Source organism: Engystomops pustulosus, chromosome 5, assembly GCF_040894005.1.
Source record: "Engystomops pustulosus chromosome 5, aEngPut4.maternal, whole genome shotgun sequence".
Classification (NCBI taxonomy): domain Eukaryota; kingdom Metazoa; phylum Chordata; class Amphibia; order Anura; family Leptodactylidae; genus Engystomops; species Engystomops pustulosus.
In genome coordinates, this window is record NC_092415.1 from 12,254,243 (window position 1) to 12,269,890 (window position 15,648).

A 15,648-nucleotide genomic window follows, 5' to 3' on the forward strand; every position below is an offset into this window, starting at 1 on the left:
ACGACAAGTGTCTACAGCTTTGGATGTGACTGGAGTACGAAGAACAAACTTTATACAGAAAGCATTCATCACTTACTTCAATATCCCAAATTTTAGCTGCAGGCCGTGTAGTATCTCAGTAACGCCGTACACGTCGGCCAGGAGGTGGTGCGTGGATACAATCTTCTTGGCGTTCAGGTAGGAGTAGTTCTCGTTTATGAAGGAGAGGCCGCACATGCGCCCGTTATTCAGCCACTCTCTGTCATACTTGTACTTTGCGCTCCATCTCTGTCCTGTAAAATCAGACAGAAAAGGTAGATATTACGATGACATACTAGTTAGGACGCCCCCTGCTGGGAAGGGCCAGCTGGTGCTGGGGAGTAGAAGCCGGATCACTGTGCAAATACTCATAGTCTAACTGCACATTAGCAGGAATCATCTGTCATCCATGTATAGGATAATCGGGGTGATGAGAATTAGCTACTGAGCATGTGCGACCACCAGCACTAGAGATATTAGAGATATTATTAAAGCAACGTTTTAAAGTTTTCCGAAGGAAAATTTATGTTTTGCTCCATTTTAAATGTCAGTGATACAAAAGGAGGAGATGGATATTCACACAAGTTCAGGACCATGAAAATGCTGGAGATTTACAAAACATCATTCACATGCTGCAGCAATACAGATTTGGGAGTTCACTCCATATGGGACGAGCCTTAATCTGCTCCAGATCCAGGATCGAGCCCTAATCTGCTCCAGATCCAGCCCCAGCCCTAATCTGCTCCAGATCTATGATGAGCCTTTTTCCTCTTTAGTGCAGACCCGGGTAGTCTGAGGATAGCTATGGACATGCTGCCTGACAACCTCATTATAAAGTCCGTGTGTGAAGATGATCCTTTCCTCACCTGGTGGGTCGCTGCACACATAGCATATATACTGCTCCGGAATACTGTCCTCCAGCAGCCCCATGCAAACACTGTGCTGCCAACACAGACACTCCTCACACTGCAAAGGAGAAGAAGTACACAATTATTAGATGAAGTGGGTGCAAAATCCAAAAAATCCAATGCATTAGGAAGAAAATCCATCTAATTTACCCAACATTTCTCATTATAGTGAATGACAACCCCCCACCTTCTATATTGTATCACTGCACTGCCTTATAGTACATGTGCAACACACTGCAATGAGGACGATGACTGGAATAACATGGGATCAGTTGCATAAAGGGCGAGTCAACTTTACTAAAAGATACTCGAACACAGGCATGTGGAGGAACAATATAGGGATAGTTGTACTGCTGTATAGTAGCCGTTTAGTTAGTGTGGTTTAGATTAACTGAAAGGTTCCCTTTAAAGTGAACATTGAAGCTTCCTTTAGTGGCTGGTTCCAGAATATATATCATTTAAAGGGGTCTTCCTATGGATAGGTTTTAGGTGTCTAATTGCTGAGGTTCAAAACACTGCAACACCAATTTGGTTCTCCAATTTCTCAGTGCAAAAATTGCCATTTTATGGAGGTTTGTGCTATAATCTTATCCCAGTTTGCCCCTGGCCAGACACCGTGTGATCTCTGTTTGCTGGGAGAGAATAGAAATATTCTTGAAGGCTGACAAGATCATTCGTTAAGGTTCATTACAATGTATCACATCCCTCTGTGCAGCTCTGTGAATGGGACCAGGTCAGGAGCAGCTTTCAGCTCCTCAGAGAAAACACTAGCATGACTGCTCACTGACAGCTAGCAGAGATCTTATGCTATAGACCCCACACCTGGATCATGAAGCCGTTCTCCTCGTCCATCTGACACACACATCGGACGATCTCGCTGACGCCTTCCTCCTCATCCTGAGACTCCTCAAAGTTTGTCGAGTCAAATTCCTGGTTGTACTCGTCCCCACTGAGGATCAGGCTCTCGGTCGAGGAGTCGAGAAATTCCATGTCGGAAAGGTCTGGGCAGGAGACAAACGTAAAGTTTAGCGCATTCAGCTAGATGATGGGGCCTCGATGTCTGTACATGGACTGTGCACAGATAATATGCAAGAAAACTGAGATTTATCTATTGCTCATTATGTTTGTATGGAAAGTGATGAACAGCAATGCAAAAACTTGGACATACAGGTATCAATGACCCTTAGGCCCCATTCATACAGCCGTATGCCTGCAAGGCTGCAGCCCGGCGGACATACGTCTGTGCCCTGGAGAGGAGGTGACCCCTCCATAGAGAAAGGTGCGAACACGGCCGCACACACGGGGTAATATAGAGCATGCTCTATCTTTTCCCGGTGTACATGCGGATCGGTATCGCCACCGGGCCGTCATTGCTGTCTATGGGGATGTATATGCAGCCGCAAATTTCCCCCAGACGGCCATGTGAATGCCCCATTCACACAAACATGTGATTTCTCCAATCCGTTATTTCCGTTCTGTATGAATCCGTATGTACGTGACGATGTTCAACCATATGTGCACGTATGGCACCTTATCTGTACCGTATCCGTCTACAATACAGTGGGCTGGCAGATGACGGAAAGCTGACTGACTATCTCACAGAATGCACCTCCCTCTGGTTCTGGATACAGCACATACATACGGCAGTATACGGTGCACAGCCATATGCAGCACGTATTTAGGCTACATTCACACTACAGTATGGGGGACGTATATACAGCCGACGTATATGCGACCGATATATGTCCCCCATACACTTCTATGGGCTCGCGGCGCCCTACGGGAGCAGTACGGTACCATACCGCTCCGTCACCCGGGAAAAGATAGGACATGTCCTATCTTTTCCCGTATTACGGCGCCGTGGCCATAGATTGCTATGGAGAGGGGCGGGGGTGAGCTGCGCTCACCTCCTCCTCCTCTCCCCGCGCTGCCGTGTGCCAACCGTGCTACGGTGCGGCGGGCTCACGGCAGTGTGCATGTAGCCTTAGCCTGTATTTTATACGTTCCCATTGACGTCTATGGGCCGAACAGAACGGAAATACAATGGAAAATATTGTTCTATATTTTTATACAGCTCGCTTACAGTACGGAGCTGTGGGCCATACGGCCATGTACATGAATGGCCATATTGCCCATTGAAATGAATGGGGCCGCTTGCTACCCGTACATAAGGGCGTTTTCATACGTTTGTGTGAATGCAGCCTTAGTCGTGAAAGTGATAACACCCCCATAGACTCACTTTCTCCAGTAAGATCCACAGACAGGATGGCACATGGGAACTGGAAGGTGGTGTTCTTTACTGTGTTGTTGGGAGGGACAGAGCTGGAGGATGAGCGGATCCCTGGAGAGGAGCTTCTGTCCAACAAGTCCAAGGAACTTTCTTCCTGGTCTGAATGTTCTGTAAAAGGGAAGAGACGAAGACGATTTGCAGAGCAAAGGATACAACACAGGCAAAGCTAACCCCGACTTGTCGCTTAGTGCACACCTCTCTATCAGGGATTTTAATACCTTTAGAGGAAATCTACCATGACAATCCATCCTGATAAACCAGGGACATTACTCATAGATCCAGGCACCGGGACTGTGGCATCTTCTTATATTTGTTATCCGGCCTAAAAATAAAAATACTGATAAGCCAGAAGGGCTCTGGGTGGTGTTACCAGAGCTCCTCCATGCTGTTGCACCGTCTCACCTCCACCCTGCTCCCTCAGCACTTCCCTCCTCCATCTGCTTGATGTAATTTCACACAGTGATGAAGGGGGAGGGGGGGGGGGGAGTTGCACAGTGTAACAGCCTGTGATGCTAAAGCATGGATGGGCTCTGACAAAACACCCCAAAGCTCTTCAAGCTAATTTTCATAATTATAAAAGTTTGTAATGTAACGTTAGAAGGAAGGAGGCCATGGATAACAGATAGAAGATTACCACAGTCACTGTGTCTGTGTTTATGAGTAATGCCCCTGGTTTATCATGGTGGATTGTCATGGTGGATTTCCTTTAAGTACAGAGGATAAGCGGTAACCAGATCACATGTATTTGCCTACTTTTCTTCTTCTTCTTTTTCTTCTTCTTCTGTTTGGACTTGGAGTGATCCTTCTCCTTCTTCTCTTTCTTCTCCTTGTCTTTTTCTTTCTTCTTACCAACTAGGGAAAGAGATGGCATTAAACTGGTACATTATTGTTATACAGTGATGATCTGATACAACATATGTAATGTGATTCCACAAGTCCCTACACATGCTGCAGCAAGGATGAGTGCAACCCCAAGAACATTGTCCAAACCGTGAAGTCTGGGGGTGGAAACATGACACTGCAGAGGGGACAGGACAACTGCACCGTAGTGAATGGAGGATGGATCAGGTCATGTATTACAAGATTTTGGCCAACAACCTCCTCCCCTCAGTAAAAGCCTTGGAGAAGGGCCTGCAAGAAGCGTTTCAAGGTCCTGCAGTGGCCTCATCAGTCTCCAGACCGGAAACCAATCAAAACTTTGGAGGAGGTGAAACTTAATGTTGTCCAACGACAGCCCTGAACCCTGAACGATCTGTCGAAGATCTATATGGAGGAGTGGACCAGAACCCCTTGTGCAGCTTGTGCAAACTACAAGAACTTCAGGAGACGTCCAAACTCTAGAACTGCAGAACCTGGTTCCTGAACCTAATATTTTGATATATATGCAATTGTATCAAATACTTATTTTTTGTAAGAAAATACAAATTCGTTATTTAAATAAATCATACAATGTGGGATTCTGGAGCATCTTAGATTCTGTTTCTCAATTTGCTGATGAAAATGACAGACCTTGTAATATTACCTTGTATCAACCATATAAACTATGTAACTATGTAACAATAACCTCTCCATACTTTGAGGCTAGGAAAACTTGCAAAATCGGCTTAAAAAAAAACGGGTGTTCTCCCCTGTTTTACTCCTCAATGACAAGGTCTAAACAATGTAACAGCCTATGAAGCTGCAGCAGTCAGAAGTTCTGGTAACACCCGCAAAGAGCCCCCTTGGCTCATTAGCATAATTTTAAAAGTTGATTTTTCAAGGAAATAGGCCTGGACAACCCCTTTAACTGTTTACATTTTACTTAATTATTTTTACAAGTTTAACAAGTGGGACATCTAAAAGAGCCCCAGTTATAGGGAGAAACAGCCCCCAGTGGGGGCAGATGTCTTCAGCTTTAACCCCACATCAGAGGAAAGATCAGAGTATTTACCAGCGGAAGACGACTTCTCCTCAGTCTTTACTTTCTTTTCCGCCTTTATGGTTCCTGTTGACAAAAGTGTAAAATCAAAGTTTTTATTTCTTTTAAAAACTATTTTTTTTTTTTTTAACCTAAACATGCCTCAGTTACATTGGAATCGTCCAAACTCTATTTTTTTTGTATCAGTTTGACATTTTCAAGGAAAGTTAAAAAAAAAACAAAAAAAATTATAATAAACTAAAATAATAATAATAATAATAATAATAATAATAATAATAATAATAATAATAATAATAGAATCTTTTGGATTCTAAATATTATTAAAAAAAAGTATTCATCAGCTCGCAAAAAAAAAAAAAAACACAAAAACAAAGAAATGTTTTGGTAGCCCAACAAATAAAAGATAAAAAAAATCAGAAAAATCAGATAAAACCTCTGATGGATATGAGGCTTGTTACCGGTTGGCGGCTGCTTGTCTTTCTTCGCTGTCTTGTCTCGCAGAGGGTCCGGGGGTCGGCTTTCTGCCACGGGAGTAGATGACGTCTCTGTCACTTCTGTGTTCAGGAGAACAGGAGGTTTCTTCTTCTTGGTGGATTTTGGTGGCTTTAAGTTATTGGGTAAAGCCGCGACAGTGTGTAAGGAGGGGGCGAGGGGCTCCAGGAGGGCTAAAGGGGAAGAGAAGAAGGTTCAATCCATGTAATAGTGACAAGATCTGTAAATAGTGGAAAATACACTAATTTTTTACATTGTAATACAACGGCCTTTGATCAGTTTCTGTGAAGACACGCCCCTAATCTATCACCAAAATCCATCCTGATAAACCAGGGACATTACTCATGGATCCAGACACCGGGACTGTGGGAACCTTCTTATATGTGTTATCCATGGCCTCCTTCCTTCGAAAATCAACTTTCATCATTATGCTAATGAGACGAAAGGGCTCTGTGGGTGTTACCAGAGACACACTGTGCTGCAAATTCACAGGCTGTTACACTGTGCAGGAGCACTTCCCACAGCTGGCTGTGCAATATTAGCATCAGGCAGAGGGAGGGCGAAGTGCTGGGGGTGTTACTGGAGCCCCTCTATGCTGTAGCGTTAAATGCCATTACCAGGTCTCCCCCTCCCCTCTGTCTTATAAGTGCACAGCGTGTGAAGCTGCAGCATATAGGGGCTCTGGTAACACACCCAGAAACCTTCTGGCTCATTAGCATAATCAGAAAAATAAATTTTAGAAGAATGGAGGCCACAGATTCCCACAGTCCCGGGGCCTGGATCTATAAATAATGTCCCTGGTTTACCAGGATGGATTTTGATGGGAGATTTTCTTCAACACCCATATGGTAAATCGATTTGTTTTTCCCGCGTCTGCGGCCGCACATCGAAAAAACTTGCATGAAATTTTTATTTTCAAAAATTGACCACTAATTTAATTAATTTATTACCATTTTACCAGAAGGAACAGCAGAGGGAAGACCTAAGATTATGGGGGATCCTGATATAATGTGTGTCAGGAGTGCAGACACTTGATTTTGAAGGTTGAGTTCACACCTCATATACCAGTGATGGCGAACCTTTTAGAGACCGAGTGCCCAAACAACATCCAAAATTCACTTATTTACTGTGAAGTGCCAACATGGCATTTTAAGAAGTAACTCATTGTTACCTGTTCTTTTAATCTTTCAATTGTATCGGCCCCATGAGGCCACCAATACAATTGAAAGAAGGAGGGCAAATTCATACTCTTGTTGAGCTTCTCTCCAGGGTGTCTCTGTAGAGGAGGAATGGTGGGTCCAGAATGAGGACCTTAAAAGGTATTGCAGTTCTGTCAACACCTTTTCACTTTCCCCGCAGTTCCAAACAGCCAATGAATTGTCGCTTTAAAATAGCGCTGAGAATAGCATCTCTTAAGTTGCCTGGGACTGCAGGAAGATATGGTGGATTTGGTCCTCTTTGGGGAACTCTGTCCTGGGGTGATGGTGTGAGTGCCCAAAGAAATGGCTCTGAGTGCCACTTCTGGCACCAGTGCCATAGGTTCGCCATCACTGTCATATACAGACGTATACACCAAACATTAAAGGGCTTTTCCAGAATGTAGTTACATGGAGCACCGATTAGGATTCTGAAACACAGCAACCCCCACCCATCACGCCTCTGTATCAAAGGTCAGTGTTGCAAGTACCCACGCCAATTAGCAGCCTAGTCCTATTATAGGGCTGCAATACCAAGCACGGCCACTATACAATGAATGGCACTGTGCTTGGTAAGGAATGAAGAGAACACAACTCTATACAAATTTAAACATCTGGTGGGATGGAACAACTATGGATACAATCTCCTTGAGGATGGAGATAGTGAGCAGGAGATTCACTACAAACAATGTACATGGAATGTGAAAAGTAGAAGAGGAAGAAGAAGTAGATGATGAAGAGAAGGAACAAGAAAGGGCAAGTGTTAAAAAAATAAGGCAATTAGCCTTTACCACCAATCAGCCGCACAAAATACAATGTAAGAAGCTGGAAGCTAACAGCTCCATACACACAGCAGTGGTCAAACTGGGATACTACAGGCTCCCATTTACTTTAGTACGGACCTGTGGGATGGTTATGGGGTTGTACAGCCACCAATCTGGCTGACACACCTAAGAAATGCAGGAACACCCCTTGAAATATGCAGTCACTATAGTTTGATAATGGCTCTAAAAGTGTGGACTATCCCTTTAAGCCTAAAGAGGAGGATTTTGTAAAATCAGAACAGACACGAAGCACTTGTCACAACTGGATTGCTATTCCAAATTTTTTTTTTCAAGGGCCACAACCAAATTTGCATTAGCAGTAGTCTTATTAAATCTATCGCAATACGAGACCCGACAGAAGGAGCTAATAAATTCTTGATAAAAAAAAAAAAAAACGAAATTATCCGCCACCGACACCCAGGACTCTATTCCCCATCTCAGAATATGTGATATGATACACTATATAGAATGCAAGGCTGGTTATTCCCATGTCTGCAGTGTGAGAGGGGGGACTACAACTCCCACAATCCTCTGTGCTCCTTCCATCTGCAGCATGTGCTCCGGCACTAGGCCCGACCATCCTCATGTACAATCAATGGAGCTTTTTCTCTCTCTCTCTTCCTCCAGGCCCGCGTTATCCATGGAATAATGGATGGCGTAACGCGATGGCTGTGGAAGGGTTTAACCCTTTGCTGCGTTTTTTCACTTTAGAAGAAGCAGTCGCTCGTTACAGTGATTGAATGACGGCAGATTCCGACATAAAAAGGAACAGCAATTCTCCCCGATGAAAAGCAAACCAATTATGGAGGGAGGAAGGGGTTAATTAGAGAGCTGTAAACACTACTATAGGGACCCGGCATCTCAACTCGGGAGTATAGTCCCTTTAATGGCGCATCTGATAATCCAGAAAGTCCAATAATCAGGTCACAAGACTGAGAAGTGGAGTTATTAAATTGTGTTATCAGTCAGATCTATACATTAGAGGGTTAAAGCTCTTTGCGACTGTGGAAATAGACCCTCATCCTCACAATCTGTGTGTATTGTGGTGGAACCTCTCACAGATGCAACAAGATGTAGATGGGGGGGGGGTTCTGGTATAGATTCTGTAGACTCTGCCTTGTAGTGTAAGGAGAGTCACAATACACCATCTGATACATTTAGGAATGGATACGATTTCTAATACATGAAGGGTTAATGTTCCGTAATGAATGTTGCGATTTCCTTGCAGAGCGTCTTGTCGGAATCTCCCATTCTTCTGCATCTAATCAAGTCAATCATTTGCCATCTGTCGAAGACACCCGAGGCTTTGGCCTGGTCCTTTTACTTTTTAATTCCCGTGATTCGAGATCAATCATTCACTTAGGAGATGGATTACACCTTCATCCGCCATTTTTCTTTAGCCTGAGGCCGTGTTTCAACGCCGCAACTATGTTGCGTTAACTTCATGTTTACGTAAACGCAAGGTGAATGGGTCATTGGGGGTTTCTTTGGGGGCTCGTCTTAGGTCAACAACAAATTGGTAAAACAGTTTCAAATTGTGGAAAGATGATGGATTGGACAGAACTGGATGTGACAACACGTACAGATCAGCCAGGGGCCTAGTAGGGTACGTCATCATTACGGTCTCCAAGGAGGCCAATACAATGACATCATAACCCAAATCCATGACTACCATCCAGAAAACCTCTTAGACTTGTACTATGAAAAAGTGAACTTACACTAATCCAATACTGATCCCAAATAAGACTCCACAAAGTCTTTCCACCTCGTATCCATTTCTACGAGAAGTGCCTTCAGGTGGAGGTCCACACAAAGTGATCAAATTATTAGAGTTTCATGCAGAACGTTCCTTCTCCTAGATGACAATATATGTCTCCCGGAGACCCAACCATGAGAATTTCTTTAATTGTCTCCATCATCTTGTCGTAGGATTTCCCTTAAATCTTCATAACATAACGGTTTCCTCTTGATGGATCAATTTTATAATCTTTCCAAAAATTTCTTGATGTAGTCAAGAGTCCACTTTGTACAGACCACAATATTCACATTCACACGTCACCTCCCTCATGCTCATACTCTTCACCAAATATCTAGCTACAGTGCAGTAGACACTTGTGCATGTTGTGTGACTTTGTAACAGGAGTGACCGGATGTAGGACCTTAACGATCTCCGATAATTAACCTTTCCTAAGAGTAGACCCTAAATTGTCAATCTTGAAGAACCCCTCGATTATTCCTGTCCTGCAAACCCTCTACAGAGTACATTAATTCCTATAAAACCATCCTACAGGCACTTGCAGATACTTCATTAGTCCTCATGAGAAGTTCTTAAGAACCTGACAAGGAGAAGTCAACGGCTGATAAAATATGCATTGTAAAAAATCTTATGGGAACATCGTTATTCTATGTAACACCACAAAAGTGGTTATGCCATCTTGTAGCATGCCAGTGATTCAGTTTGGATCTACATGTAATGACAAAGACTAGTTGCCCACAAACTAATTCGGTCCAGGAAACTCGCTCCGTGCACATGTGGGTTTTTCCGGACCGAACCTCAAAATACTGAACTGAACTCAATTTACTGAGCTGAACGGACATGGTAAGTAAGTTAAGTTCGGCGATTCCAGTTTCGGTCCAGGAAATCCTGCAAGTGCACGGAGCAAATTGATCCAACCCGAACTCATAGGCAACGGGATTTAAAAGGATACGGTCACATTCCATGTATTGTCATCTGTAAGTCCCTCACAAATGTGGAGAAGTGGCGTCTACTGATCAGTGGTCACTAATTCTTTTCTTAAGGCCATAGAGTTATATGGAAGGAAACTATACACATGGGAAGTATGAGAAGAAGATAGAACCTGATGGAGACCAAGGCAAGAAAATGTTGATATGGAGTCTTTTAAAAACCGTGAAGTAAGATCAACCAATCAAAAAAACCGAGAGCCCTCAAATTTTAAAACAACCAAGTGAATAAAAAAAAGGTATTGTTGATGTAGGGTGGCACGGCGGATGAGTGAGTAGCACTTCTGCCTTGCAGCACTGGAGTCCTGGGTAGAAATCCCACCCAGGTCAACATATGCAAAGAGTTTGTATGTTCTCTCAGTGTTTGCGTGGGTTTCCTCCAGGTCCTCCGGTTTCCTCCCACACTCCAAAAAAAACATACTAATAGGTTGTTTAGATTGTGAGACCCATGGGGACAAGGACCAATTTGGCAAACTCTGTGCAGCGCTGAGTAATCTGTGTGCGCTATATCAATAAAGGAATTATTATTATTATGTAGGAAAAAAAAAACAACAGAATAGAAAAAACAGCAATGTGATCCCTCAACAGACAAGGATCTGTGTTATTTTTGATGATTTCCCATGGTAACATTCCCAGAATTCATATGGTTTGGCGGTGAAACAGGAGGAAAGTCTAATTACAACTCCCCCAATAATCCAGTTGGTTTGATCCATTATATAAAAGCCCACATTTTTTTTGAAGTGCCCATAAAAACTTAAATTGAAGAAGAAGAAACCAACCATATCCTTAGTATCTGCAAGTACCTGTCTCTGTACCCAGGGTCCAGATCTAACGCTGAACCAATATGTTGCGTATCTCGTACAGTACACGTGGATGAGGTTTCGGATTCCCCTTCCAAACACAATGCTATAACATATAAAGTAGGGCATCATGTTTGTCAGAAAATATGCTTCAAAGGTTACGGAGCACCTACCTCCTCCGGTACCTCCTGGACCAGGGATGAGAAGAGTTGTAGATTGCTTGGGTTTTACACATAGTATTAAACAAGCCTTGAGCTTGTAAAAGCCAAAAAGTGGATTACCTGATGATGTGGAGGCTATCCTGCAATCAGCTATTGCTTTTGGTGAATAGCTTATCAACTGTAAGTGTTCCTTCTCTTTACTGAGACAGTCAATGTGGTAAGTGGACTCGGGGGTTATGGTGGGAGATGTAATTTCCACGTTACGGCTTAGGTCAAGTGGTTCGAGCTTCTCTTGAGGCACAAAGGCAACGTCAGGTACTATATAAACAAAAGAATGTGATAGAGTATTACAATAGGACGTTCTGGGGGTCAGTCGCTTCATCATGTCTGGAATCGTTTCAGAAGCAACAACGAAAGGGGTCATGGTACATTTTACTTTTGCATGGAAAATCAAACATCAAAAACGTGTGAGATCACTAGATTATCATTTATTAATGTCATCCTGGTTCAACAACAATGAGAACCCACACCCGATCAATGTATTTTACCAGTCCTAAGGATTCAAAATGTATAGTAATAACAACCAAAAAACACACAGCTGGAGAAAAGAGAGAAAAAATGGTCACCCAGAAAGTGAACAAAAAAAATCTATAAAATCTGGATCTATAAAGTAAATTATTCACTTAATAAAAAGACATCTAATTATTAACCACATCATCATACAAAAAACAAAAAAAAATAAATAAAAAGGTAAAAAGAGTTTAAAATATTTATTCAACTTAAAACCCAAAAGTCAAATCTAAAAAAGAATAAAACAAAAAGTGGACCGGAGGTAAAATAATATTAATATTTTTTTTTTTTTTTTTTTTTTAATAAATGCAAAATGGCACACACTAGAAATAGAACTACTTTAAAATTTTAAAAGTGCCGAAAATAAATTTCTGTATCGACCAAAAAAAAAAAAACGTAAATGGTTTAAAATTAAAAGCAAAGCAGTATATGTAAATTGAAGTTGAAATAACAGGCCAAAATTCAGTAAAAAAAAAAAAAAAAAACTGGAAATAAAATGTTAAAAAATTTCCAAATGAAGTCAACGGTCCAAGGTCAATAATAGAAATAGAACTAGTATAAAGAGAGCTAAATTTTAGTATGTTAATGCGGAACAAAAAATAATTGACAATAGTACAAGTTTAAAAAGTTCTATATTCCTAACCTAAAGGTCTAAAAAAAAAAAAAAAAAATTAAAAAAATTAAAAAATAAAATGAAACTGATGAAATAAAAATTTGATGACTCGCTGGCAGATGAAACCAAAAATTCAGATTCAAAAATTGAATTTGAGAAACAATGAATGATCTGTAGCCCCAGTGAAGGTCACGCATTGAAGTTATTAATTACCCTTGGCTATTGAAAGGTCTTGTGGAGTCTGTGGGTAACCTAGAAAGCTTTTTCCTTCATTGAAAGGCAGGCGGAGGATGTCACCGGAGGTTTCCGATGTATGTCGCCGAGATCTTCGCCTTTGGTTGTTCCGCCCGGACCTAGAAAGATTTGCGTTGTGTGGGGAACCTATAAAGAAAGATCTTTCAATCATAAGGAAGTGGAAGGAAATAACCTTTGGTGTTAAAGAAATGTAAGACCCGTACCGAGACAACATGCTTACTTCAAAATTAAAAAAATTTAAAAAAAATTATTAAAAAAAAAAATTTCCAACTGATAATTAAACCTTTTTTCCCCCTTGTTCGTTCTATAGTATCAGATTATCAGATGGGAGGAGGGGGGGATTCTTTTCGGGCAACTAAGCACCTAAAAAAATTGGCTGGTGCCGATAACAAGAAGGGAAATAAAAGTGGTTTCGATAAAATATTTTTATACATAAAATATACAAATTATAATATTAACATTTTAAAATGACATTAAATTTTTTTTTTTTTTTTATAAAGTAGAATAACTGACAGTTTTCCTACTAGCAAATTCTTTTCCAAATTTTTTTTTACTTTGGATTATTATTTTTTTACTATTTTTCCCTACTTGTTTAATAGCATGATTAGGAGGTGGAAAAAAAAATCTAAAATTACACACAAATAAAATAAAAATAAATAAAACAAATTTTAAAGGGGGGAAAAAAGGGCAAAAAATTCTACAAGTTTTGTAATATTTCTAATATGAAATAATCCAGATAAAAATCAACTGGGTATAAAAATGTTAAGTAACAGACAAATGTAAAAATGTTCTCGGACCAACATAAGAAGTATAGTGAGCGGACAGAGAATTTTGCACACAGAAAAGTGATCTTTAAAGGGGCGGGGGGTGGGGGGGGGGAATTGTCAGTTCCATATGTTTTACTGCATTTTTTTTTTTTTTAAAACGAGCAGTTTCAACTCAATAGCCTTTTACTAAAATGGACACATGCACACTCGGCTCAGGAGGAGTAGTAATGGCTTTACACCCGATACATATAAATCGTCTTCCATTGCTACCACTAAAATCCAGCAATTAAAACACGGTCTGAATTTTTATTTTTTGCAAAATGAGGAAAGTGACTGGACAGTTCCTCGCCTTTGTTAATCTGTGGATCACTAATTGACGAGGACTTCTTACACCCCGAGGCGTCGGCAGACTCCCGTTTGTCTTTCTTGCTGCGCGACTTCCCAGAAGACAAAGTCAATGGCAAAGGTTTGGCTGCCATATTAGAATGGAATACATTTGCTTCAATTGGACTCTGAGGTTTGGGAGGAATTGCCTAAATAAAAAGACAGACAAATAAAAAAAAAACACATTTATTGCGTAAGATTCACAATTTAGAGACACGTGAAATCCTTTGAAGCAAAAAAAAAAAAAAATTGCATAAAAATCTATAAATAAAAACCTTTATGAACTGAAAGACTAAATAAAATTCAAATACAATCATATAAATTAACACAATAATGAAAAAAAACCTAAATTTCCTGAAATAATCGGATGATTCATTTTAAAAGTTAAACATTTTAAAATTTGAAAACATTTTTTTTTTTTAATCTATAAATTAAAAACAATGATGAAAACAAAATCATATTACATAAATTTTTTTTTTACATTTTAACTTCTAATATTCCTAACATTTCAGCTGACGTTATTTTGTGGTTTCAAGGGCTTTTCCAGAAACGTAATATAAATGGCCTGTCCTTAGAGGAGGTCCAATAGGAGTTCAAATATCAATCGTCCACAACATTCTATATAGAACCTCTTTATGTAGACCAGACATAGCTAAATGTTTCTTATTCTCTCAACAGGGACCTCCACCCAGATTCACTTTCCGTTTAGCATATGTCTTTTTGAACTTTTTTTTTTTTTTTTTTTTTTTTTTTGAAGGACCCATAAGCATTATGTCAAAAAAATTAAAAAGACAAATATAAGTTCCTAATTTCTATCTATCTATTTTAGAGTCTATGGGTCCGGCAATACATAATTTTTGTAAATAGGTTTTATTAGTTTATTATGTAATGCTCGGGCATTAATTACAATGTGCTGCGGCATGAACTACATCTACTGCCAAAAGGTGCTAAGCTGTATCTGGTCAACAAAGAAGTGGGTCTAAGCTTCCCCTAAGTTGTATGTGGTCGATGGCATCTAAGGATAAGCCATGAATAGAGATGAGCGAATCCAAAACTTTTAGTTCGGGTCTGGGGTTCGGGTGTATCCCACACGACCTGGACAGATTGCTGGATACAATCTGGCATATGGACATCCCTAGCCATGGCCAGCCAGGGGTGTCCCTCTGACCAATCACAGCTATGGCTAGTAGCTAGGGGAGTCAGTTTGTTGGATTGGCTGTATATGCCTGGGTCGTGCAGGATGCACTCGAACTTAAAGGGTGCACTCATCTCTAGCCACGGACACTATAGTCAGGAAAAACTTTAAACATTTTTCATTAAAGCAATTAAAAAAAAATATATATACAAATTTATTATGTTTAGGCTGAAAGAGATTTTAAAATACATTGAGCAACCGTGAAAAACACACAAAAAAATGCATCACAATACATCATCCACTGGCCGGGCATTTACCTCGTGTGCAGGTCCCAGAATACTTGAGGAATCAGATGTTATGCGGTAAAATGACTCATTTAGAAAATGTATTTGTATAAATTATTAGTGACAGTTGAATGGACATTGGATATATATATATATATATACACACTTAAAATAAGATTAAAAATACCCGCATTTGTGGAATTGAGGAATTAACTGTAGGGGGAAAAAAGCAAACAAAGAATTTCTTTTATCATTTTTAAGCTTTAGCTTTTTTATCCTTAATGTAAACGT

The 15,648-nt window shown here is 40.5% G+C and overlaps 1 protein-coding gene across 1 annotated transcript in view; it reads right to left on the reverse strand.

Moving 5' to 3' along the window:
- PHF20L1 (PHD finger protein 20 like 1) overlaps positions 1-15,648 on the reverse strand; it is a 51,108-nt gene that overhangs the window by 1,691 nt on the left and 33,769 nt on the right. The window contains exons 9-18 of the mRNA XM_072151164.1: positions 13,904-14,087; positions 12,746-12,913; positions 11,470-11,667; positions 5,593-5,799; positions 5,147-5,200; positions 3,970-4,068; positions 3,166-3,324; positions 1,749-1,927; positions 885-984; positions 77-272 (exon numbers count right to left, since the gene is read on the reverse strand). Coding sequence (XP_072007265.1) covers positions 77-272; positions 885-984; positions 1,749-1,927; positions 3,166-3,324; positions 3,970-4,068; positions 5,147-5,200; positions 5,593-5,799; positions 11,470-11,667; positions 12,746-12,913; positions 13,904-14,087 — 1,544 coding nt within the window. The remainder of the gene's footprint in view (positions 1-76; positions 273-884; positions 985-1,748; positions 1,928-3,165; positions 3,325-3,969; positions 4,069-5,146; positions 5,201-5,592; positions 5,800-11,469; positions 11,668-12,745; positions 12,914-13,903; positions 14,088-15,648) is intronic.